This window comes from Notolabrus celidotus, chromosome 14 (assembly GCF_009762535.1).
Source record: "Notolabrus celidotus isolate fNotCel1 chromosome 14, fNotCel1.pri, whole genome shotgun sequence".
NCBI classification, from domain to species: Eukaryota; Metazoa; Chordata; class Actinopteri; order Labriformes; family Labridae; genus Notolabrus; species Notolabrus celidotus.
In genome coordinates, this window is record NC_048285.1 from 21,616,705 (window position 1) to 21,642,210 (window position 25,506).

Genomic DNA, 25,506 nt, shown 5'->3' on the forward strand with positions numbered 1-25,506 from the left:
GAAGATGGTGCACAGTATCAACGTAGCAGTTTCCTGCATTAAGTCAACATAAGTCAAACACCTTATTTGTCACTACTCAAATACTGTCTGCAAACCAGTACCTTGTCATTTTTTATACTATTGGGCTACAATTATAACACTAAAGCCAATACTCATAAGTGAATAACTGCAGACAACTTGAAGAAGTTTGTTCACATTTTATTCACAGAAATATAAAGTAGTATGTCAATTACATCACTTTGTACAAAATTGCACAGACTCTTCAAAACCCAGTCAGACAACAGAAAATTCAGCTTAAAGAAGTGTTGTGAAAACAAAAAGGGAGACATGATTAATCTGTGATATGTGTGAGATGGGCTCTTGAAACACACAGGTTCCACTAAGGATGTTTCATCGAGAAGAATCAATCAATTGTACATAAATAAGTAATTTACAACGGCTGAGGAATAAATATGTCTCAAAAATAGGATTCAAATTGGCACATGAACTGCTTCGCCCCCGCTCCTTAACCAGAAGTGACATTTTACCTTTGAAGCTACATCACCATGCTTGAAAAGAGAGATGTGGACTCTTGATATGTTTATTCCAACTGAGTACAAGTTTTGCAAATGCCTGAAATACAGTAGCAGCAGATAAACAAGAAGTTTGATACCACTGTAGGGTTGTTATGGTTAGTTTGTAACAGCCAGCCTTAGCATATAAACAGAAAACATCTAGCAAGGCTCTGTCAAAGCGGCCTGATAGCATCTTTGAGGGTCAGAGTATGGCGCGGCTAATTCAACAAGTGTGTAGGCGTAAAACAACATATGAAAGTTTTATGAGAACTCATGTGTCATACTATTTTTTGACACATGGGGTTTTCTGAGCACAAGTCTGCTTAAAGTAGTCTGGTGCATAAAGCTCCACAAAGCAATGACTTGTATCCCTTCTTGAGTTTCAGATTTAAAATAGCAGGTGTGTGCGTGTGTGTGTGTGTGTGCGTGCGTGCGTGCGTGCGTGCGTGCGTGCGTGTGTGTGTGTGTGTGTGTGTGTGTGTTCAGCTGTGTTACTGCTAGGGATGAGTCACATTGGGGCACTGGTGGCCTAGCGGTCTTAGCGCCTCACATACAGAGGCTATAGTCCTCGTCGCAGAGGTTGCCAGTTCGACTCCCGACCGGTCGACCATTTCCTGCATGTCTTCCCCCACTCTCTATTCCCCACATTTCCTGTCTCTCTTCAGCTGTCCTATCAAATAAAGGCAAAAAGCCCAAAAATATAACTTAAAAAAAAAAGGGATGCATCAAGTCGTGACTCTCTCTAGGTAAACCAATGATTACTAGCCGGTTAAACAAAAGATATGTAATTTCTCTAACGCTCAAAATGCAGATAATATATTGCCGGCGCTGTCGCTCAGGCTAATCAGTCTTACAGGAAGCTATAGTGCCCTACTACATGGGTGTAAACAAGCGCAGTTTGGCAGTATTTGGTCAGGAAAATGGAGATGAAGTTGTATGTAACCAGCACAGGCACATGGGTGCTAACCTGTAAGGAAACTGGGAGGCTGGTGGTGCTAGCTTGAAGTCTGTACACTGAGATAAGCTTACAGTACGCTAGCAGTTTATTAACTCTTTCCCAAAATGTAGAATTTTTGCAACAACAATATTTTAAAAGGTAGACGCTTTTGTGACATGAATGGTACTGTAACATCAATTCTTACAGCAGCATGAATATTTTGCATCATTAAGTTTTTCATTATTGAATATTTACTCAAAGACCTATTCTAAATACTGAGTCAGCATAAAGAAAAGCAGCAATGTCACATCTCTCTATTCAAGCAAGGCTATCTAGTACCCTTTAACCTACTGCACTTCCTGTTCCAGTCTAATGCAGTACACAACACTGCCTCCTCTCTGAAAAACTAGTCCCCAGTCCCCGGTAAATGCTGGATTTGGTATAATAATATCTTAAAGGCATTACTTGAAAGTGAACTCCTTTATTAACAGCATATCTAATCTACAGGTTTATTGATATGATGAGCTTGAGTACAGTCCTGAAAACCATATTGTAGTAACACCACTGTAGCACACCAATCATTGAAAAATATTTTCACTCTAAAACACCACCACACACTCATAGAAACAACCCACTGTGACGGCAAAATGAGATCCATCCTGCCATATTCACAAAGACTGAATTTGTGCTGTTTGTCTTCCATTTTCAACTAACAATTACTTGTGTGACTGTTGAAAACATCAGCAAAACTGTGAGAACAAAACAGAGATATGCATGTTTAGAAACTGACAATAATCACCTGCTTTTAATTTTGGGCTTTGATGCACATGTGAGATGCCAATACCTTCCTCTTTATCTCTGTGAGCAATGGTCTGTCCAAGTCCAAAGCAGCTGTCAGGCACGAAGACCCTTTAGGCTGTACACTTTCAAGGAAAACATCTCCCAGCTATCACAAACACACCCATGATTACTGTACTGATGTTAGTGCAGACTCGAAGCAGGACTTTGTAGGGAAACCCTGCAGGGACAGCGAGGATATCCGGGACAGACTCAAAGCAGCTTTACAAACATTAATGGGATGCTCTTGGGAGCTTGAAGGGGAGGGGCTGTTTCTTCAGGGTCATATCAAACTCTCAACCCTTCAGCGGGGTGGTGACAGGCTGTGCTCCCAGGGAACTTTGGGTAGCAAGGAGCAGGAAGTGGTCGGAAGAAGTGAATCAAAGCCATATGACTCCACTGGATGACTTCCTCCAGCTCTCTCCTCCTACGCTCATCTTCAGCGCTGCATTTTCTACATCTAGGTCTCAACTCAACATTTCTTTTGTCCGTTCACTTACATTCTTATCAACTGAGTTTAAAGCCGCTGAGCCTGATGGATTTATCAGAATGATCAGCATGATCTCACCACCTTCCTTAAATCTGAGAAACAGGAAATAGCCTCCAAACAAACACAACAAAACAATGTGTGATCCAGTGATTTGGACCGTTTTCATCTTCAGCAAAATGTCTGCTGTCACCTCCAACCTTTTCTGCATCATTCAAATTCATTTAAGTTCATGACTGAACCCTGCCCTGTGCCATTTTAGTAGAAAGAGTACTGGTTCTCCACCGCTCGAGCCCTGCGAGTCCCATCAGCATCATGGTAGTCCTCAGACGAGCCAGTAGAGGCCTCCAGCAAGCGTTCAGAGCTGTTACTCCTGCTCTGTAACCCTCCTCCTACTACTCCTCCTCCTCCAGGACCTGGGTCGCTGCGGGAGAGGGAGGGAAGGGCAGTGGGTGAGGAGGAGGTGCTGGAGGAGAGCGGGGGATCAGGGGGGGGCCCTGCAGGCGCTGGGATCCCAGCAGGGTGGAGAGCTGGCTGGGCTGGATCTGTGCGGCAGACTGCTGCATCCCTGGGTGGGGTGAGGACTGGAGGCGCGGTCACGTCTGTAGCAGATTGACAGAGGAAGAAAGAAGTCTTTATAATAGATGATGGATTAGTGATGCAGATCAATCTGTGCTGCTGATTATTGCTTGCTGTTAGCACGGCTGGCAAAAGGCTCCTTCATAGAGCAGCATGTAAACACAGGCAGTGTGGGCCTCCTTTATTATGCCTTCTCTTGGTGGGCAATAACACTGACAACACTGGTACCAAAGACACGCCTGACCAGAGTATCAGTGATGTCTTTGACACCCTGAATCAAACCCTCACTCTATGTTAGTGTGTATGCAAGCGAGTGTTTGAGTGCATGTAGCATTTGGGGAAACAGAGGGCCTCTTTGTGACCACCATGGTGGGTTGGGGCCTGAGTCTCGGCCTGCATGCAAAACTCCTGCGGTACAATCGCCCCCTCACTCTCCTGTACAGGAGGGCATTCATCCCATGCCAGGAGAGAGGAGGGCAGGAGAAGTGTTAGCATAAAGCAAAAGGAGGGGACACAGGTTCACTGAGTTTTCACTCTGCTTCCTCAACTTTAGACAAACTTTGGCTTCCAGTGAAGACATCCATCTTTCTGGAAGTAAGCAATCATCCTCCATTATTACCCTGTAGATGACCTGAGGAGTAATTGTCAAGTAGTAGACATTTTCACATGGCGGCTATTTTCCTCTGACGTCACAGTCAGGGTGGGAAGCTCAAATGCTGTCATACTGCCTTACTTCTGTGTTTGCCAATTGTATAGAACATACATGTTTTTTATAATATTACCACTTCTTGATAGAGCAAATGAAAAGACGATAAAAAGTGACATTCCAGCCCTATTTCAAGCTAAAAATGTGCAACTAGCTGAAAAAACAGCTAACGTTAGCACTTAATAGCTGATAGTGCTGTTAGCTAGGAAAAGGCTGACAGTCAATATTACTATTTGTTGTTTATTAGCAATGAAGTTGTTAAATGCTAACACAGCTTGTTTTCCACTGGTTGAAAAGGGTTAATACAAACATATGTTTAAGTTTTAAAGGCCTTGTCATTAGCTCAGTATTTTGGAGGGAGCTAAATGAACAGGATGGTCAGATATGGGCTGTGTGTAATGCAAAGGAACATAGTCACTGTGTAAATATGATACGTTAAGACACTTCTTTAAATTAATTTGTAAACTACGCAAGTAAAATGCCTGAAAATCTTTGTTGTTAGCCCTAAACAATTGTTAACCACTGAATATGGATGACTCAGACTGTTACATGATAGCACTGAATGCTAAAATCTGGAGTAGCAATATCATAGGTGTGGAAAAACAACAACAGGAGTGATATGAGTCTGATTACATTTGTGCTCATTAGTTAACTTTACCAGCCAGAAGTTACCAAATATACTATATACCAAACCAAGTAAACCTTTGGCTATTTAACCTTCAAGAATAGTTTAAAAAATGACATATCAAGTTATTATTTATAAGAGGACATATTTATTAATTCTTATTTTATACGTACTTTCAATGGCCAAAATAGGAAGTGTTGGACTATTAAGTTACTAAGCTACTATTGGGTTATGGCTGGTTTTGAGCCTGTGTGTGATTGTGACCAGGTGACATTTGTGAGCTGTGTACCTGTAGTGGAGCTTCGCTGCACTTGTACATAGGAGCGTAGTGTGATGTCAGCGGAGCCTCCGGATTCAAGGGGGATGGGGTGGGCGTGGAAGTGTCTCAGCATGTCCGATACAGTGTGGAACCACAGGTGGTGGACGTGGCACTGACCATTCTCATTTACTGACAAACGCAAATGCTGGGAGAAGAAAAGGAAGGAGGGAGAGGGAGGTTTGTTATTGAAATGATAGAAGAGGAGTGATGGTACAAAAAAAAGTGTCAAGAAAGAAAAAGAAACACATTAGAAAAATTGAGGATTGCAGTGCATAACTGAGTGAACGTCTGAAACAGACTAACAGAGAAAGAGGTCAGGACATGGTCTGAAAGGCGTCTGGATGTGGGAGCAGAATAACAAATGCCAAGAGTGATACCAGAGGAAGAGGTAGCAGCTGACACTTCCTCAACACTGCCGGCTGGCAGGATGTGATGTGCATGGATCATGTTCCATGTGAGCAACAAAAACGTTTGACATTACTGCATCTTTCCCAAGCTCCAGAACTCAGTCTGCCGTGAGCTGCAGTGGCTCATTGCCAAAATGTCACGAGTACAAGCCTGAGTGGATTTAATGCTGCTGCAGAGCAGAACTGTAGCTGGCAGCAGAGATTAATGTATTTCCATTAATTATTTAAAAGTACATAAAAACTATCAAAAACGATTTTTGTAAGTGATTGAAAGTCTTATCTAGTAAAGCTAAATATATGTATTTTGTTTTTTCTCTTTCATTTTGTATCACTTAACACTTTTGAGAACTTTCTACTCTTGGTCTGACAAAATAAAGAGATGTCGATACATTATTTGACTCTGGTATCTTATAGGTCTGTTTGACATTTTGCAAACAAACTTTGATAAGGTGTAGCAAATTATAACTGCTTCCTGATCTATGCAGTGTACGAAAAATTCCCAGTGGAGATTATAAAGTACATTGTATCGTACTGTATTACATTATTTCATATTAGGTTATATTGTGTCATGTTCTATTATTCAGTAAAGTTTTGTCAAATGTGTCACATCATATCATATCATATCGTATTACAACATATTATATCATATTGTATCATATTGTATCCTATCATATCATAACGTATTTCTTATTTTGTATCCTATTGTATTGTAATGTATCGTATTGCATCGTATCATATCGTATTGTATCTGTCATAACATATCGTATTGTGTTGTATTGTATTGTATCTTAATGCATCATATCGTATCGTACTGCATCGCATCATAATCATATTGTATCGTATTGCATCCCGCTGTGTTGTATGCGGAATAATATATCTCATTGTAACATATTGAATAAAAAGTACACTGACGCTTTTGTTATTCTGGTGTTTCTAAATTACAAGAACATTTTCATTTCTTGTCCCTCTGATTGTCTCACCTTGGCTTTGCCCTGAAAGTTGAAGGTGAGAACGTACTCGCCCGGACGAGTCTCACTCTGCCGTATCACAAAAAGTCCATGACTCCTGGTGCCTCCTGCTAGCACCAACTGAGCTGCACGTACACGGGACAGTGTGCCATGGAACCATGGGTAACCTGCCAGGCTGGCATCCCCTTCAGACTCTTTTGCTCCTTCACTGCCAACTGACCAAAGACAAAACAAATCGCCTACTTTATTTTACATCTGTGATCTTTTGCATGTTTAATGTAAAATGTCTCAAGGGAAAAAGAAATGTGTTTTTCTTTTTACCTGCAGAAGAGTTGGAGGTCTGGGCCTCAGGGGATTGGAGGAAGCGCTCTAAAGGCATGTGGGATGGGTGCTGGGTGAAGGGGGGTTCTCTGCAACGGACTGAGGGTGCACTGTAATGTTCAGCTGCTGTAGGACAGGACCTCTCCGGGGCACGATACACACCTAAACATATTTTTTATATACATTAAAACACATGCATTTTGATTAAAAAAAAAACTGTAATGTTATGTAACAGTGGTTGCTTTCAAAGACTCTTACCCTCAGACAGCAGCTCACAGCTGCAGGAGGCCACCATGGAGCAGTCTTTGGAGGCCTGACCATGAGGACACGACGCCAGCTCAATGTCATCGCCGCTGTCACTGTACACAAGCAGGCAGGTCAGCGAAACCACAAGATCGTATACATACGCACACACATGTGCAAACAAACGTCACCAAGTCTTCACTCAGCTACAAACAAGGACACAAATAATCTCTGTGTTTACGTCCTGAGCTGCTCCGACACCAGCCCAGGAAACTGAGGAGGAATGTCAGTGGTACAAGCTTGCCCATGTTTGTGCAAAAGCAACCTGTCAGAAACTCCACTAATTTGATGATTAATGGCTGTTGACTGTTACCCCTCCTTCCCCCCTTCCGATCCACCTCTTTTCCCCTCTCTCTGTCCCTCCATCTTTCTTTCCTTCTCAATCCTCAGCCAACAGCAAATATTTATCTGGAGGTTTACCCAGGGTCTATGCAGTCCTGGATGTCCGCAACCCAGGAGTTTTTCTGCAGCGAGTCAATAGTTTCCAGGATGTACTCCCCCCCGTTTTCCACCTGCAGAAGAAGCCAAACACAGTGATTACTGAGCTTTACATCACCATACCAATCAGGGAAAATTTGATGTCATGTTTTCCAACATCCTGTTTAAATGATGCAATTATGTATATTTGAAATTAAGGCAGGTGTAGTTGTGTTTAAGTGTGTAATACTTACACACGCTTTTCTCACCTTAAGAACAAAAGTGTTGTCCTTGTCAGGCATCTCCAGTGGCATGGTGGTCCTCACCTCCACGATGGCTGACAGGGGGATGCTCACTTTGGGCTTCGAAGACTGATGTGAAAAATGCAAACAGACAGGAATAAGGTTAAATGTAACTACACTATAAAGAGAACCTTTATGCTAGTGGTAAATATATGCAATATTGTCTCTATTACATTTGTGCCAATCAAGCAGATTGAAGTGAAATGTGATTATCACGCAGAATAGTGAAACGTACACATAAAGTCAGCATTTGGCTACAATATGTTGTGTGTCAAACCTGAGGGTAGAAAAACACTCCTGTGTAGCAGTCTGGTTATATTTAAGCTGTTTCTTTAGTCTTGTTTAACATGCTGCTAAAAAAAAAAAAAAAAATCACAGAGTCCTGTATTTGTGGATAACGTATAGAAAAGGTTCTTCTTCACCCTATGTAAATTGCATCATCTGACTCCTACCCCTTTCAGCAGCTACAGGCATTAAAAACTACAAAATAGAAATTGTCAGTCTTAATGCAGATAGTCTAGTTTTCTGTAGTAGGTCATAAAGAGGCTTCACTGTTGATCTCAGCCTGTTTCATAACCTGTTGAAAACCCCTCCAGGAGCTTTAAAGTAAATCATGCACCCTGTTTAGAAGCCACAGCAACACCTGCAAAAGTATACATTTGACAGTTTACTACACAAACTGTCCAAAACGAGCTCTTAATTAGTAGTGCAGGATTATATAGCACCACTTCACTCTCTGTGTTTAATGTTAATTGCACCACAAGTCTCCCAAACCCAAAACCTCTCTTTCAAACACAAGAATTAAAGGGCAACTTGCAGTATGAACTGTTGGTAGAACCTTTGCAGCAATGTGCTTCAAAGGCTCTGTCCAACTCCCTTTCCTCTCAAGATTCATTAATTCAGCTGAAAAGAGTCAACATTAAAAGAGTCAGGAAGAGTTTTCCACACAGCTCCAAACTTCTCCCTGCAGTTCCCAGCGATTATTTCTTCTGACTGCCTCGCTAAACAGGAAGAGTTTACAAGACGGTGAACACAGAAAACATCCTGGCCTCAGTTTGCCCTCTGCAGAGAGCTGGATCCAGACGATAATCTTAACAGATCCACTGAGTGTGTGTGAGGCACTGAGCTGAGTGTGTGTGAGTGTTTATTCCTGTGAGTGGGGAGAAGCAGAGCAAGAGGGAGAAGGAGGCTGACTGATGGCCTGGCAGCAGCTTATCAGCTGATCTGTCTGGAGTAACACTGTTCTCATCTTGATCTGCCAGTGCAGCTGGCTGCCATCCATACCCACAATTCCTTTCTGTGGATCAGATGTCAGAAACCACTTCCTGTATTAAACCATTTGACCATTTCCTGTACCTCTCTCCTGTGGCGTCACAATCCCAGTGTTCATGGGTGTTGAAATATGTAGTTAATGTAAACCAGAATGAGCACTTGCACATGGCTGTATGTGCTGCTCCACCACACAGCTCTGACAGGAAGTCAGTGTGGATTTGGAGCCATCGGCCTCTTTAATTTGTGATGTAGTCGTTTTGATAAGACCTTAAAGGGCCAGTCTGCCTCAATGACAAAAAACCCCCCAAAACATTCTGTTATCTATCTCTACAGATTGGTATATGGAGGTACAGGCAACATTATTACTATCTGTAGATAAAGGTGGCATCTCTGCAGATTTGATCTATGTTTAATTTGTCAATGTTTTGAGATAATGGAGAGTTTTTAACTAGTAGTTCAATATTCAAACAGTGAGCACGCATACACCAGCATTTGCACTATTTCCAAGTCCTGTCTCTGGTCACTTCTTGGTTACCATAAATCAAATGTTCACTCTCATACTAGCTATTAAAGACTAAAACAAACACAAAAAGTGTTAGCAACAACATGCTAACTCATTCTGCCATTTAGTGGAGCAGTTAGCATACAGGTTTTTGAGCTCTTGTCCTCTGTAAACAGCAGTCTGCTGTGTCTACAACCAACACTGATTTGAGTGAGGAACATGGACAAAAAAAGAGCAGAGTGAAAAAAATAATGAGTTCACAGATACATAGTTTAGGATTGAGCAAAGACTGCATTAAAGATGGACTCAGTGACGTCACTCATTGGTTCCCAAAGATGCTTTTTGAAGCCCATTGATAGTGGTCACCACATTGGAAATGTTGATTGAATGCTGAGAAACAAGCAAAGAGGTAGAACTAGGTGGCTGTTTGGCCTTCTGGTAACGTGCCTGTCTGTCATACAAATATGTTCCATATTTTAAAGTTGAATCTAAAAAAGAGAGTAAGAGGAAGTATGTCTTATTTTTGCAACTGTCTCTACTGACTTCACAAAATAAAGTTGAGAGTATGAGTCTTGGTCAGTTTCGTTTTGGTTGAAACTGATATTTTTTTTCCTATTCTGGTAGTTTTTGCACTTCAAAACCATTCCCAAGAAACTGTCTTTAAAAAGCGAACTGTGGAAACGAAACAACAAATGCTCAAATGTCCCAATTGCTCAAAAGATAACCAGTGTTGTGTTGTTGAAAGGTTGTGTTACTACATTTGTGTATGAATGAATACAAGTAATCTTTAGGTTTGTAAAAAATATTGGGGTGTCGGTTTAGCTTAGTGGTTAAATCATTCATCCCCGTTGCAGAGGCCAAAGCCCTCAAACCGGGTGGCCTGGGTTTGAATCTGACCTACAGTCCCTTCCTGCACATCATCCCCCGCTCTCACTTCCCAGTTTCTTACTGTATCCACTGTCCTAACCTCTAAATAAACGCGTACAGATACCAATAAAAGATGGATTGTTAAAATACCCTAAGTAAACCAGATTATTAGTACAGTTATCAAATTAAGAAACAGCCAAACAAGGCACGAGCATTGCTTTAACTTCATCATTTTAAGGAAAGATTGGATATTTCTGAAGCTTCCTCTTTCTTGTTATGATAAATATTTCCTGCTCTGTGTGTCCCTGCTCTTTCAGTTATCACATCTTAATTTTGTGAACCGGAAAGTGTGTCTCGTCTCTGGGCCTGCTGCTGTGTCATAATGCAGTCAGTTAGCTCTCTGCAGTGCGCGCTCTCTGCCACACAGAGCAGCCTGCAGATTGATGGCCCTCTCTGACAAGGAGGGAGCCAGAGCCAGTGAGCCAGGAGCAGGCCAGAGTGAGATTTTATGAGTCAGTTTATCTTTCCGACACTGTTGACTCTGCAGTGTTGTGATTTGTAAGACTTGAATAGGACGGCTGTGAAATAAAAAAGAAAACAGCTTGGGGCGTCTGCTGGGCAGGCATGTGGAGCATGTGTGTGTTTAATTAATGTGTCACATCAGAGCAGCTCTGAAGTTTCTCTTAATCTCAGCCCTGTCAAAGGCTGGTTGTAAGTTCTCCATGTGTTGACGTTATTAGAACAACAAGTGAAACTACTGAAGCACAATTATTAAGTTTCGTTTTTGATGTGGTCGAGCTCTTGTGGCTCTGTGTGTTTCTGAGTGACGTACAGAACTATTTTAGTTCCTTTTCTTAGTTTGTCACAGCAGACTGTTTGCCCGAGACGAAGCAACGATCAATATTTATTTTTTGCACATGAAAGAGAATCTTTGTGATCCGCTCCTGCTTACAGAAATCAATGTAACAGCTTCCTCTCTCTCACACTCACACAGTCTCCGGTTCTCTCCACCTCCCTCCCACGCCTACCTCCCACCTGCCCCCCCCCCCAAGCAGCCTTATCCCCACATTCCCACCAGCCATGATCAAAGGACAGTGGCAGATTTACACACACTCAGCTGCACAGCCTCATGGCCCCCTTAAGGTCAGGGGCAATGATCTGGAAATCCCATATAGACGAGTGTGCAGTGTGCATGCATGTGTGTGTGATCGGACTTCACACTGTGTCACTCAGGGTCACAGGGGTTGGATTATCGGGCAGGGTTTTTATGGATTTTTGAAGGGCTGAATAAATGATTATTTCCATGAATTACTGTACAGAGAGAACAGTTATATGATCCAGTGAAAACCCTGACAACATAAAATATATCTTTTTAAGTTGTTTGGATAAAATCATGGATCATAAAGCCTGATAAGATATGTAAAAAAAAAAATCAGATGTTTTCTCCATCTAAGCGTTGTTCTATTTTAGGTTTGAGTATGTCTGTGTCTGGATGTTGTAGTTACATGAGTCAATCATTTATCTTTTGTATACATGTTTCAGTTTTTTTCCAGCAGAATTGGATGTTCCACTGCAGTATTCAGTTAATAAACAGATTTGACATTGAAAACAAAACATCTCAACATAAATCTTTTTTTTTTTCAGCAAAAAATGTCAAACATTTGCTGATTCAGCTGCTTAATAGAGAGAAATTCCTGCCTTACTGTAATTTTTTTTTACCATAAATAAGAAATCTTTGAATGTGGGACTGTTGGTTTAATATAACTAGTAGTTTATAGACATCAGTTATGATGACGTTATGATCATTTCTCACATTTATTTGTCAAGAGTCTACAGTTATTAAATACTGCTGTTTTAAATACTTGATTTTCATCGGTCGAGACCCCATAACAAAAGTTATTAACTTCCTGGCAACTAAGTGCTTCTACTGAAAGTCCGATCCAATACATCAAATCAAATGGTTCCCTGTAAAGGGATTCCTGTACATTTCCCTTCTGCCTGTTGACACTGTGGCAAAAACATTAGTGTTAACATATTAAATCTGTAAACGACGTGGAGGATATTGTCTAATATTAATCTAGATTTGTATGGAGAGCATACAACTTAAGCTGTGTTGTTAAGAGCTGACCAGTCACAAGCAAAGAGAAGTAAAAGAGAGGAGGGAAGTATATCAGAAACAGCCAGCGAGGTTAAAAGGCACATAGAGCTAAGTGAAAGAGATATCGACCCAATCGGAGAAGACAAGCTGTGACTGTATGAAAGTCTACTTTCACTTTTGCAGAGAGATACATAAGTCTTCAAGTTGATTGTTTTGGCTTTCTAAATTAGTCAAAGTCCAACATTTATGAATAAACAAAGAAAAGTATTAAATAACTTGATGATCTAATCATTTCAGCACCAGATCTCTGTTTTCTATCTAACTTGTGTCTCGTGTGAGTTTCTGTACCTTGGGTGGTACGTAGAACTCCAGCAGGAACTTCTCCCCTCCTTCATCCCTCTTGGTCTTTCTCAGCAGCAGGCGGCACTTCTGCCACTGTGAGGCTCCCATACAGTTTGTGTCGTCAGCCACCATGTACCTGAGTGCTCCCTCACGCTGGATCTCTAACATCTCAGCCTTGTGTCCCTGAGAGCCTCTGGGGAGCCGCAGCTTTTGGGACCATTTCTCACCCCCTGCGGCCTCCCCGGTTCCTCCTCCTCCTCCTCCTGCTATTCCCCCGTTAGCCTTCCTGGTTCCAGAGGGACCGTCTGGTTCAGGGGAGGCCCGTCTGTGCCACATCTCCTTCACCCCGTCCACCACACACAGACTCATGTTCCTCAGGGAGAAACCCTTCTTGAAGCGGGCCTTTGGGTGGCTGACTGAAACGTCCTCTGAGCTGCGGGACTGTCCCAGAGCGGACACCTTGTGGGTTGGCTGGGGGCCTCTGGTGGGGCCACTTCCCCCCCCATCTATCCCTCCTCCTCCGCTGTCCATACTGTCCAGGGACTCACTGGAAGCCCCGGCGTCCTTGCGTCTCTGGTAAAATTCGTGACCGTACGAAAGCGGGCAGCCCTGGATCCCAAGGAAAGGAACTATGCTGTACTTGGGTGCTAAGTTGGATCCTTCCTCCCCTGGCGAGGAGGCCTGGTTCTCCCGAGCCTGGGTCAGCGCTGAGGTGAAGCACTCCAGGAAGTGTTGGGCAAAGTGCTGGGAGAAGCTTGCATCAGCACCAGGCGAGTCGTAGCACGGGTTCTCCGACAAGAAGCGCTGGAACTTGTCGGCAAAGTCTGCGGCGGAGGCTCTGGCGTGGACCTCACAGAACTCTCGCCAGTCAGGCAGCGGGCATGAGGAGGAGAGCTCCGGGCTACCAGGCACCACCGCTCCGTTCATCACTGGGCCATGCCAACCCACGAGGAGAGGCTGAGGAGGAGGAGGAAGAGGAGCAGAGTGTTAGCATTGAGACGAAAGCAAGAGAGCAGAGTGTGATTGTTCAACTCCTGGCTCTAGATCAGATGTACAACAGATGTGACAGACGCTGCAAAGAATAAAAGAAGAGTGAAGAAAGCAACTTGTGTCTTTCATTACAATAATAACATCTAAATCATATGAAAAATGAAGTCCTTGTGTGCAGATTGGCTTTGGCACCTTCAAATCAATGGATTTCTTGCATTCAGTACTATTCTGCACAATAACAGGAAATAATGACTCATAAAGGCTACTTCTTGCATAGAAGCAGTTAAAACCAGGGGCACCGAGTGGAGGAGAAAAGTAAAGACAATTGTAAGGACCTATTAAGAGAGTGACCCTTAAAAAAAGTCAAATATTTACAGTGGTGAAGTGGTGGGCCTGAAATCCCTTGCAGCGCCCCTTGGTTAAAATGAAATATTTGAAGCCCAAACCCCAAATAAGTCCCAAATTCTTCTACAAGGTTGGATGTGATGTCCTACAAACACAAACCAGATCCTGCTTCATTGCAATGTGAATCCGGCTCGAAGGAGGAACATTTTGGGGGCGTCAGTAGCTCAGTTCATAGGGACTTGGCTTCGGAACCGAATGGTCGCCGGTTCAAGTCCCAGTATGGACGAAGCTTGGCAAGTGGACTGGTGGCTGGAGAGGTGCTGGTTCACTTGCCTGGGCACTGCCGAGGTGCCCTTGAGCAAGGCACCGAACCCCTAACTGCTTGGGGTGCGCTGGTTGATGGCAGCATCCTCCCTCTGACATCTCTCCCAAAGTGCATGTCCACTGCATGTGTGTGCATAATTGAATGTATATACCAAAAACTGTGCGTGTAGCATGACAGAAAAATAGCACGTGTGTAAAAATTGAATTTCCCCCCTGGGGATTAATAAAGTATGTTTCTTGTTCTTTGTTCAGCTTTAAGCTTCAGGTCATGCTCTGACATGACATTCAAATTGAACTGATTTAATGGGACAACAAGAAATCATCCAGAGAGGCAGGTTCTCCTTAAGGTGCTCAGAGATGCTTTCTGACAAAGATCTGATTATTTCAATGAGCTAAAGTTTGTTCAGTCAAAGCAGTTTAAAGAGACAGTTCACATACTGATCACACACACATGCTCTTCTCTATGCGTAAGTGTGATTCAGTCCTGAGTGCTGCCTCCCCCACCAGCCTGATCAGAGCAAAACCACATCACAACGTTAATAAAGCTAACATCTAACGTATAGTCTGACCACCACTCTGTCAGCAACAGCATCCAAACCCAGTCCTCCCTCTTCCTCCTCTTCCTACTCTTCCTCTCTCCTTCTTTCTTCTTTTACCTCCGACCGTCAGTGACTCATACATCATCAGAGCATACAATCAAACACATGTTGGTTTGATGATTGTTGTGGGTAAATCACACAGATTAAAGAGAATCATCTGAGTGGGCAGACTGGGTGACATACGCACAGGGACGGCCAACACTCCCCAAGCTGTGAAAGCTTCTTGTCAGAGCTGCTGGGCTTCTCTTGGCAGTTCATTCACTGAATGCGCTTGAATGTTTGCTTTCTGATATTGCACTCTTAAACCCGAATCATGCATACATTGGCTCTGCACAGTTTTCCTGTTTTTCTTTTAGCCCTCGAGCAGCTTTATTTTCATTTTCAAAACAAATCAGGATGGGTTGTGTTTTCATAAAGGATTAATGCAAAGAAAAAAAACTTGACTGGAACTAAGTCTGACACACACGTCCAACTATAAGACAATCTCCCGCGGATCTGAAACCAACAATGTGCCAGATCAGAGACAGGATATGATGATGAGGGAAAGTACAGAAGAGTCTCTGAGCTCTTAATGTAGAGAGGAGAAACTGCTGGATGTTGTGACCTGGTGTCAGAATATGAGAAGGATGCTGTGATGGGAAGAGACACTCTAAAATAAAGGAAAAGGGTGGGATTAGAGGAAAATAACAAGAGAATAGCAAGGGAAATGTGTCTGTCATCTGCGAGGAAGTCCCAGAGGAGTCTGAAGATCCAACACTGTGTGGCCATGAAGCTTCATTTTATATCTTTGCTCAAATTGAGCTGTTTGATTCTGATCTATCGTACTACAGGAGCTTGAAACTAGCATCTTTGTGTAATTGTCCCCATGAGAATGAAGCACGACCAAAGGTCTCAGGTTGAGAGCTCTTTCATTATCATCATTAGGTATCTCAAATAAGTTTTGACAGGTTTTGAAGACTAGTAGTGGAAAAAGGAGAGTAGACAAGTGTTTGGAATTTCTAACCGTGGACCTAAAAAACCCTTGAGAGATCTTCAAATCAATACTTCATGTCAATTTCTTTAATTTTTTGGTAGCTGGGTAATAAGCCTTTGTGTCTGGATCCTGCTCACCCTGTAAGGATTCCAGACACCATACGCACCTGTTCACTATACATCTTCCCTTCCTTATTTGGATCCTTAGAGCATTAGTTAATTTGTTAAAGACCAATAATAAAGCTGATGCTTACAACTTAGAAACCTTTGCTATGAGTGCCATATTGACATCACGTTCATTCATAAATCCATCGCTTGATTCATTCAAACATCTGTCCATTCATTCAATCCAAACAACATTTTACACCAACACTCTAAGTGCTAATCACTTGTAATAATTACTGTGTCTTGCTCCTCTTTGTGAGTGTGTGCCAGTATGTGTGTGTGTATTACTAGCTGCAAGGAAGTCAATATCCATTCAGCTATTTAAAAACCTGCACGGAGCCAACTTTCCACTCATTCAGCAGAAAAACAACAACACAGTGAGGTGCATTTCTCAAAACTCCTGCCCTTCCGCACAAGTGAGGATGTGCCTCTCTCAAGGATACTGAATTGCCATATACACACACACACACACACACACACACACACACATATACACACACACACACACACACACCAAGTCAGCATGAAACTGAAGCCATGAGTTGCTGGAGGAAGTGGACAGTGTTTGGATTTTCGAAGGCTCAGCAGAGTGAGGAAGACTACGAAGCACAAATGATTGACTGAGAGTAGAGAGGGGGGAGGGGGTGGGAAGTAATCACATATATTCAAGGACAATTACAAAGTACTCTTAAAGTTAAGTATTACAATTTAAAGGAAGATTATCACTCTGAACACTACATTTGAGGGAGGATTATTGGACTTCTATACCAAAACATATACTTGACTTTTTTAAATGACTGAAATTATGTATCCCAATCTTTTTGGATTGTGACCCCATATGATGATGCAGCTTTTGATTGTGGTCCTTTTTTCCTTTAGTGGCAGTTCCACCAAAAGAGACTAGCTCATCTAATATTCTTAAAATAGTTCAAAAAACTAAAAATAACTAGCTGATGAAGTGAAATTATTCATTATTTCCAAAGAGTGAGAGGAGATTTGTGAACAAGAACTACTTTGTGACTCAGATCATACACCATAAAAAGTTCAACATCCCTCCAGCTATCTATACATTAACATATTTAGTATCCCATGTCAGCATCAACACCTGTGAGCCAGCAACATCCAAACCAAAAAATGAGTTTAGAGGAAATTTAGGATCATCTAAAAACCTGACATCATATCTTCTAGCTGTTCATATTATGAAGTCTTCTGATATTTTTGTGTCAGTGGTCATTTTAAAAAGTGGATGTAACATCACTGACATGTGATTTTAAAGAGTATCTTAGTGTCGCCTACTCAGTCTGGTATCTGACCTCTGACCTCAAGTTGTTTTACATTGACTGAAGAGAGGTACGGGTGTACCAGGAGCCTGTGATTGCCCTGTTGGGTGTAATTAAAGGTTCACTGGAGTGCACTTCTGAAGACCACACCTATCTTTCAAAGCGGCTGGGTGTGGTTGGAGGCAAAACAGGCTTGAAACAACCGACCAGAGAACTTATCTTGGTTTTAGGAAACTCTTTCAGTTGATATGGTTTACTTGTTAGCATCATTAGCTAACTAACCCATTGAGAGGTGATAGATCATCAGTATCTTAATGTAAGATCAGTTTTTATAGTCTTTCAGTTTCCAGTCTCTCCTACTTTTTATGGAGCGCCAGTTGCTAATGATACCAGACTGTTGTTTGCTGCTGGGGAGGTAACGTTTTTAAAGCTTTTCTTTTTTTTTAAGTTATATTTTTGGGGGAAGACATGCAGGAAATGGTCGTGGCCTGGGAATCGAACCAGCGACCCCTGCGACAAGGACTGTAACCTCTGTATGTGGGGTGCTTAGACCGCTAGGCCACCAGCGCCCCCTAAAGCTTTTCAATGAAAACAGCTGCATGGTCAAAGCTACTACAAGGAAGTTTCTGACTGTGTTGATTTTGGCGCCCCCTGTGGAAAAAGTGGGTTGTGCTGATTTTGTCCTGTACATGTATAATCAGTGTTTCTTAACAATAATCACTGATAACGCTGGACCATGCATGCCAGGCTAATTTGCCAGTATAACATTCTATAACAGAGCAGACTGGATATTTGACTGGGAACATAATATGTATGTGCGGATGGGGGCTGCCATCTCCACGTAAATAGCCTTTAAGTTTGACACCTACCCCCACAAGTGTTTTCAGAAATTAAAAAAGACTGTATAGAAGTAGTCACTCTTTTTGTTGATGGTCTTTTTAAGGCATCAATATCATTTTCATTCTGTTTCATTAACGACTAAAAGCTCCTCACAGGAGCTTTAAATACATTTTAATCTTCAACTGTGATACGTTCATTCTTATCCAGGGCTTCTTATTTTTTGAAGTCTTTACACACTGTTATATCACTTATTTTACTTAAGGATCTGAGTAGTCTTTCCCCCACTCAAGGGGGGATGTTTTTGCTCCTTAGGCCAGCTGCTAAAACAATCATTGAGTGTGTGGAGGTGGAGGAGACAAGGGGAGCATAAAAAAAGGAGACACACTGCAGGACGAGGGGGAGCAGAGGCACCATGTCGAGTCTCACATCCCAACGACTCCCTTCAGTCATTTTTTTCTTTCTTCTTTTTGTCCATCAGTGCTCTTGAAGACTTAAAAGAGTCAAGGGGGATTTATAAATGTTCACCTCCATCCTTTAGGGCCAGCAGCTTTTCCTGTATCTCCACCCTCTATCTGTTGTAAAAATCTACCACTACTGTGCCCCCTCTTCCTCCTCCTCCTCCGGCTGCTGCTTCTTTCCCCCGGGGAGCAGGGCTGATATCTCTGTCAGATGGTTGGGAGTTCTGTCTGTAACACTAAACTGACCGGGGAAGAGAGGAAAGAAACATTACTGTGCAGGGAGAAGCTATCAACTGCAGCCTGCAAAACACATCGTACAAGACACGTTAGCTTTAGTAGAGCCCTCACAGGACTGAACTGCGCCGAGCCAACAACTATATCTGCCTGATTAATACTGCGGTGTTGTGGGGAGTAATAGAGCTACTGAGGAAGTGATACTGTAGCCAAGCCGAACGGATGTTCAAGGGTTTGTGTTTTTAAAGCTGTGTGTACACATACCTCTGTGTATTCCCAGACATAAACACTGTATATGCACTTTAGCAGACTCCTACATCCAAACATGCACACACATACACACACGCTGCAGTGAGCATAACACACTCAGTGATTGGCTGATGAAGATGATTGGTGATGTTGTGCTCCCACCCCAGGGAATTCGGGCTCATCCATGTTTTCTAAGATTAGCCTGCTCCACAGCACAGCTCAGAGCTAGCAGCACAGTCCCCACAGTGCAGCGCTTTACATACACAACATCTTAAATGCTGTGTGAATCTGTTGATTGTGGGTTCTCACGCAAGGTGCAAATGTTGCAGATGATGCAGACATTTTGGGGCTGGAAATACATCTACTTGTTACACCTGGGGTTATGGGCTACAAAAAGTAAATACCTAGGTATTCATGTCAGATTTGTATATAGTCACAAATAATTTCCCACATATGTCCAAATATTCGGGTAAAGCATGTACATAAGTAGAGCTCAAACAAATAGCCAATCTGCTAAATACTCAGTTGTCAGAGCAAGAATTTGATCCATAAGGTCATTTTTCAAATAGATGCACCAGATAATCCCCCTTATATGCTCCTGTGAAGGACTTTCTGTTTGTGTCAATTTTTGCGCCCCCTGTGAACAAAGTGGTACAACTTATCTGTGAGCTGATCTTGTCCTGTACATATGTTAGTCATTTTTCTAATCTCATCTGCTTTAACGGACAGATTTATCACTCACTGTTAATTACAAACTTTGAAGAAGTAACAACAGGTTGTTTCTTCAGCATACTAGCATTTGTCTGGTCTGGAATCCTACCCCGCCAGAGAGGTTGTAGGCATTAGAAATCACAGTATAGGATTGTCAGTGTTGTTATGGATGGTCTTGTTTGCTTTCTTGGGTCATGAAGAGGCATCACTGATGATATCAGTCTGTTTTGTAACTGGATAAAACTCTTCCTCCAGGAGCTTGAAGGGTCTCATTGTAAAAGTTTGTAGCTGTTATTTGACTGATATAGTAGAAAACTGAAAATCTTAAGATAGGGATGAAATTTGTGACGGTTTGAACGTGCAACCTAATTCTGAGTCAAAATCACATGCTTTGGATAAATGTGAAAACAGTGGTATGTAGTATATATTGAAGGTGAACTACACTGTTAAAATGAAAAAGCTGTGAAAACTCAAAATTTCAAGGCAACTGTCTGCACTAGATTTTTGAGTTTTGAGGCTAACTAGAAATCTTACATTTGAGACAACTTATTAGTTTTTGTTGAGATAACTTATCATTAATATGTAGAGTAACTTAAAGTTAGAGTTCTACATACTAAGAAGTGAAAGTTGTGCCAACTTAATATTTTGTGTTCAGAAAATGTACCTTTGTTACAGCACGTTACTGCCCCGTTTTCCCACTTGCAAGGTAGCTAGCTAATGTTCCAACTAACTAATGACCATGCCTTATTAAACTAACTAAACAAATTAAAGTCACATTAACCGGGAATCAACTCACCATCAATTGACCAAATGTAAAGCTAGAGTTTCAATACAATACTCAAACAAAATACTCACCTTTAGGGCGATAAAAGCCACACAGGACGGGAGAGATGGCGCCACATGTGGGAAATTGAAAGTGTGGAAGACCCCTGTAGATTTGAGTTGGAGACCCCTTTCTTTACCTGAAGCATACTCAAATTATTCAGCCTAACCCATAATTTCAAGTTTTGCCAACCTAACTTGTGAAACGAGTCCAACTTTACACAACAAACTTAATACAGGTAATTGAGTTAACTACTTTGATGTAGTTTGCAACAAAATGAAACATTTTTCCTTTACTTAACCAAAAAATCATTTTCAGGCCAACAATTTTAAGTTTAAATTTTTACAGTGTGGAGAGTGCAGACTTCTTCCAAGGCCTTGCTTGTGAGTCTAATCAGGATGTGTTTGAAGACCTAACGGGTTCTTTGTCAGCCTCTGCTCCTAACTTCCACCAAATTGTATGTGAATGGGGCCGGTGGTTTGCCCATTATCTTGTTGAAAACCTTAGCAAAGGTAAAAAAAAGTGTGTGACAGAGATGCAGGTATCAGCAGAAACATGTTTTGATGCCAGTCTGTTTTGATTTGCTGTCTGGACTTGCTGAAGGAGGACAGACAGAAAAACGCAGACAGGAAGGAGATCATATTGACAAAAAGTGACTCACATGCAGAAGTCAAAAGACAGACAAGATATTGCAGTAGACATTCGAGTGATTATGTGTGTGTGTGTTTTCATTGAGGGAAGACAGAGGGAAACTATGCAACCAGGATGATGGAAGTGAAGGTAAAGCAGAAGAGATGTAGACACGAGATAAAAATCCCAGGACGGAGGGATGGCAGATAACAAGGTGAGACAAGGAAGGGGGTATCAGACATAAAGGAGAGAAGCCGGGTCAGCAGTCAAAGACTCCTTTCTTTACCTACTGTCAGATCTGTGAACTTTAGAGCTGCCTGTCAGTGACCTTTGACCTGAACCCTGATAACCTCAACTCTCCATGATGCCACTGAATGTTGTCTGGAGCGTTTTAATCTGCCATGACGCAACACAGGGGCACTAGAAAGGACCTGTTTGTTTACTTACAGACATAATGGACAAAATACATGCCATTTTCTTATTAACATACTTAGCATGGCCTCATCACAAAGACATTACACACTTTAATTAGGGTTTCCTCTCCCACCAGGCTGTCCTCCCTCTCTCTCTCTCTTTCTCTCTTGTGGTTTCTCTGGCAAAGCAGCAACAATGTAAATATTGAGTGAGCTCTGGCATCCATATGGCAGCCAGCGATAAAGGGATGGAGCGCGTGGGAGAGAGAGAGGGGGAGAAAGAGAGACGCATTCTGCCACTGACTTCCATTTCCTGTCTCTCACCCACAAGATCTAACTAATTTCACAGATGACCACGGGCCTCTCTCAGAGGAGAAACAATGTACGACCTGTATGAGCATCAAGTGTGTCACTTACTGGGACAAATACGTTTTCCATTTCTGTGTTTCAGGGTCAAGCTTATGTGAAAAAAAATCAAACACAATATCTGCATAGAACAAACATGGTGACGTGTGGCTCTCTTTAACATGACTTTCTACACTTTCTGACATCGTGTGCCCTCAAAGCTCAATGTTTTATGCTTTCAAGATGTTTCTGTGAGTAAATGAACCATTTGTGTTGAAGTACTTTCTACTAAAATAAGTAGGGACGCGTCATTTCATTTTAACACGTTTGATTTGTGCAAAAAAACTATTTTTATGAAGATCCAGCTCAGTATTTGTTTTGACATGGTCATACAGTTGCTTATTCAACTGTAGAGAAAGCATTTTTGAGATGTTTCACTGAATTTAGAATATAATGAATGTTGAGAGTCTGCACAACTACACAACATAAAGTGTGGCTTTGGTAGCGTAGCATTACAAGTATTTGGTTTATTTAATGTTTTTGATACGGTTTTATACTGGTTTTGCTGAAATATAAAATATTCTTTTTAAAGTATTGCACAATATATTTAATACATAGGGAGATAAAACAATAACAAACTATGCCTCTTCTTTGAAATGAGTCAGAATATAACAGGCCTGTGTAACATATTGGACCTTTGAGCTAGGCTACCTCGTCTGAAAATGTGTAGGTGAAAATTATTTTACTCAAAATGAAATCTTCCATTTCAGCAACTTGGTTCCAATTCAACAAGTAAGAACAAATCATGCAGCCACTTAAAGCAGCTGACGCTTATTGCGCTAGTTATTATGTGTGCTGTGGCAGTTCAGTTAGCTTACAACTATAGACTGTATAAATAATGGACATAGTATCTGTGACGTCACCCATCTGTTCCTGAGCGCTGTTTTGAAGCCAATCTTCGGCGGCAGCCATATTGGAAATGCAGAACTCAACCAGGCAGTGTGATGTAAAGAGGCGGGGTTTGAGCCTCCTAGCCAACAGCTATGTGTTCCCGACCGGGAGTCAAGTCAGTCATGTCCTTATTTGGGCAAAAACTCGTAATCTTAATATCTTCTGAACCGTCACGTTAGAAAATAATTCACCCTCTGTGGGGTTTCCGGTGTTTCTGCAGCCAGTCTCAAGCGGATTCTCGATGAATTGCAGTTTATAACACTTCCACATGGGCTTCATACTTTGAGACCGGAGGTTGCCGCTTGCTTACAACGTCCATGCAATTAGCCGTGAAAACCATCCAACATAAAAACTGTATTGGTCTTGTGGAATCTCGTAACGTTCTCATCGTGTTCTCGCGTGACATCCCTGAGCCAGTAAAATGCTGTGATTAGAAACACACCTGGTAAGGAAAGAAGGGGGGACTAATTTATTTGAACTATGAAAGGAGGTAGACCTTGAAACAATTTTGTACAAATATTTTTAGACTTATGTTGCTTGAATATTTACAGCAACTTCATTCGGATAGGTGAATGGAATTTGGTTTTGAAGAAGGGACAATAATAAACCTTTTTCTTCAATAAGGCAGCCAGAAAATCAAAACAAAGTGCCTGAGACACACTGTAGACTCTTTGTACATGTGTGAGGGCCTGTTTACCAGCAGAACTGTATCCTGTTAAAATCAGGCTTATTAGGCTCCATATTAACAGACTGAAGCCTATAAAAAGACACATGAGAGAAAGTCAATAGCAGGCCTAAAACAGGCCTCCTGCAGGCCCACAGAGCCAATTTAAAAGCCAACAGTGGACCGTTGTGCAGCCTGCGTATACTGGACTTCATGAATGGAGGATCGGCAGCAGCCTCCTGCTGAATGGGTGACAGCTCCAGGTCCGGGAAAAAGGAGATGAATGGGAGGAATCACGAGCTGGTACAGTGATTCTGTATCATCTCGAGCGGGCCTGTATCGTATCATCACATCACATCACATCACATCACATCACATCACATCAGATCTCACGAGGCCCCCCCTGAGCCGCCCACTGACTGACCAGAGTTTACTCCCTTAGGGCTACTAAATGGATTATCGGAAAAGCCCCTTTTTACACCGCGACCCTCCTCAAGTCCAGGACTCATCATCATCATCCTCACGGCTCAACATTTACAGAACGAGACCTTTTCATCTGCACAGCGCGCTTGTCTCAGTCTTCAAAGGACGCTTTTAACGCAGGATCCATCACGGAGCCTGGCTGGATGAATCAGGGTCTAACATCAAAACACAGCAGCCTCCTCCTCCTCCTCCTCCTCTTCCTCAGCACCTGGAGATGTGTTGTTAATCTCTTGATCTTGACAGCGGCAGGTTTAAAAAATATTGCGCAAGATGTCTAACCTGACGCGTTAGAATGATCCATACAAGCGAAATAAGAAATAAAACACAAAGGAAGAAGAAGCAGCAGCTGCGGTGCTCACCTCAATGCAGGACAGGTTTCATCATGACTCTGGTGTTTCGGAGGCGATCCTGGATCCAAATCGAAGGATGAAGACTATTGAGGATCAAACATGGTTACTCCCTCTTCTTCAGATGTCCTCCTCCCCGGGTTATATGCTCTCACAGGCGGTCAGCTCTGCCCCCATCTCTCCGATCGACGCACTGAGCTGCCGCCGTATCTCTGGCTCTCTCTGCTGTCCACACAGACCAGCGACAAGCATGAGGGAGACAAGAAATTAGCCTACTTCCGGAAAATACTTTCAAAATAAGGTTACAAATTTGCAGGCTAATTAGAGCTTTGAGGGGAGAGACTAATCCCAAACATCAAGGAAGCCCAAAAATCATATATAAGTAGTATTTCTAAGCATTCTAATGGGTTCATTTCACTCCTGTTTTTTTAATTGCTTAATCTTTTACAGCTAATTTCCTGATCATTTCTGGTGATAAGGTTGCAGTCTAGGTGAATAGGCCTATAGGATGATAGAAAAACAGGGGCATAAACTTATGGATGCACAACACAAAGTATTGCCTTTCAGTTCTATTTCAACTTCAATGATTGTGTTTATAAAATGATGTCGTTCTGGATTTTACACTATGTGGTCCTGTTTGGATGAGGCACAAACATCAAAATCAAGTTTTAAAAGCTTCATTATTAATCCATGATTTCCAGTGTTAGAATAAAGTTGTGTTTAATCAAGTTACCACAAAATGATGCACAGACACTGTGGTGGTGTTTACTTGATTCTAAATTATCTTGAGTTTCTGTTTTATTCTGCTTGAAGATGTGAAGAAATATGACATGTAGGTGA

The 25,506-nt window shown here is 42.1% G+C and overlaps 1 protein-coding gene across 2 annotated transcripts; it reads right to left on the reverse strand.

The window, feature by feature from the left end:
* Window positions 1–185: 185 nt before the first annotated feature.
* LOC117825167 (SH2B adapter protein 2) lies at window positions 186–24,902 on the reverse strand. 2 transcript variants are annotated; one of them, XM_034700853.1, is made up of 9 exons: window positions 24,679–24,902; window positions 12,850–13,800; window positions 7,730–7,831; window positions 7,464–7,555; window positions 6,999–7,099; window positions 6,741–6,902; window positions 6,432–6,634; window positions 5,015–5,189; window positions 186–3,417 (listed from the first exon to the last, which is right to left on the reverse strand). In XM_034700853.1, the coding sequence occupies exons 2-9, from the start codon at window positions 13,768–13,770 to the stop codon at window positions 3,074–3,076; spliced, it is 2,100 nt and encodes a 699-aa protein (XP_034556744.1). In that variant the 5' UTR covers window positions 13,771–13,800; window positions 24,679–24,902; the 3' UTR covers window positions 186–3,073. The 2 variants fall into 2 exon arrangements, with proteins under 2 accessions (XP_034556744.1, XP_034556743.1); XM_034700852.1 differs by having other exon boundaries at window positions 6,432–6,658.
* Window positions 24,903–25,506: the final 604 nt, after the last annotated feature.

Excerpts from the sequence above, each read along its gene's own strand:
- LOC117825167 (XM_034700852.1), bottom strand. The coding sequence starts at position 13,770 with ATGAACGGAGCGGTGGTGCCTGGTAGCCCGGAGCTCTCCTCCTCATGC. Across the intron at positions 7,100-7,463 it reads CAGGACTGCATAGACCCTGG|TGACAGCGGCGATGACATTG; the intron begins GTAAACCTCCAG and ends GCTTGTGTACAG. Across the intron at positions 3,418-5,014 it reads GCAGCGAAGCTCCACTACAG|ACGTGACCGCGCCTCCAGTC; the intron begins GTACACAGCTCA and ends AATCTGCTACAG.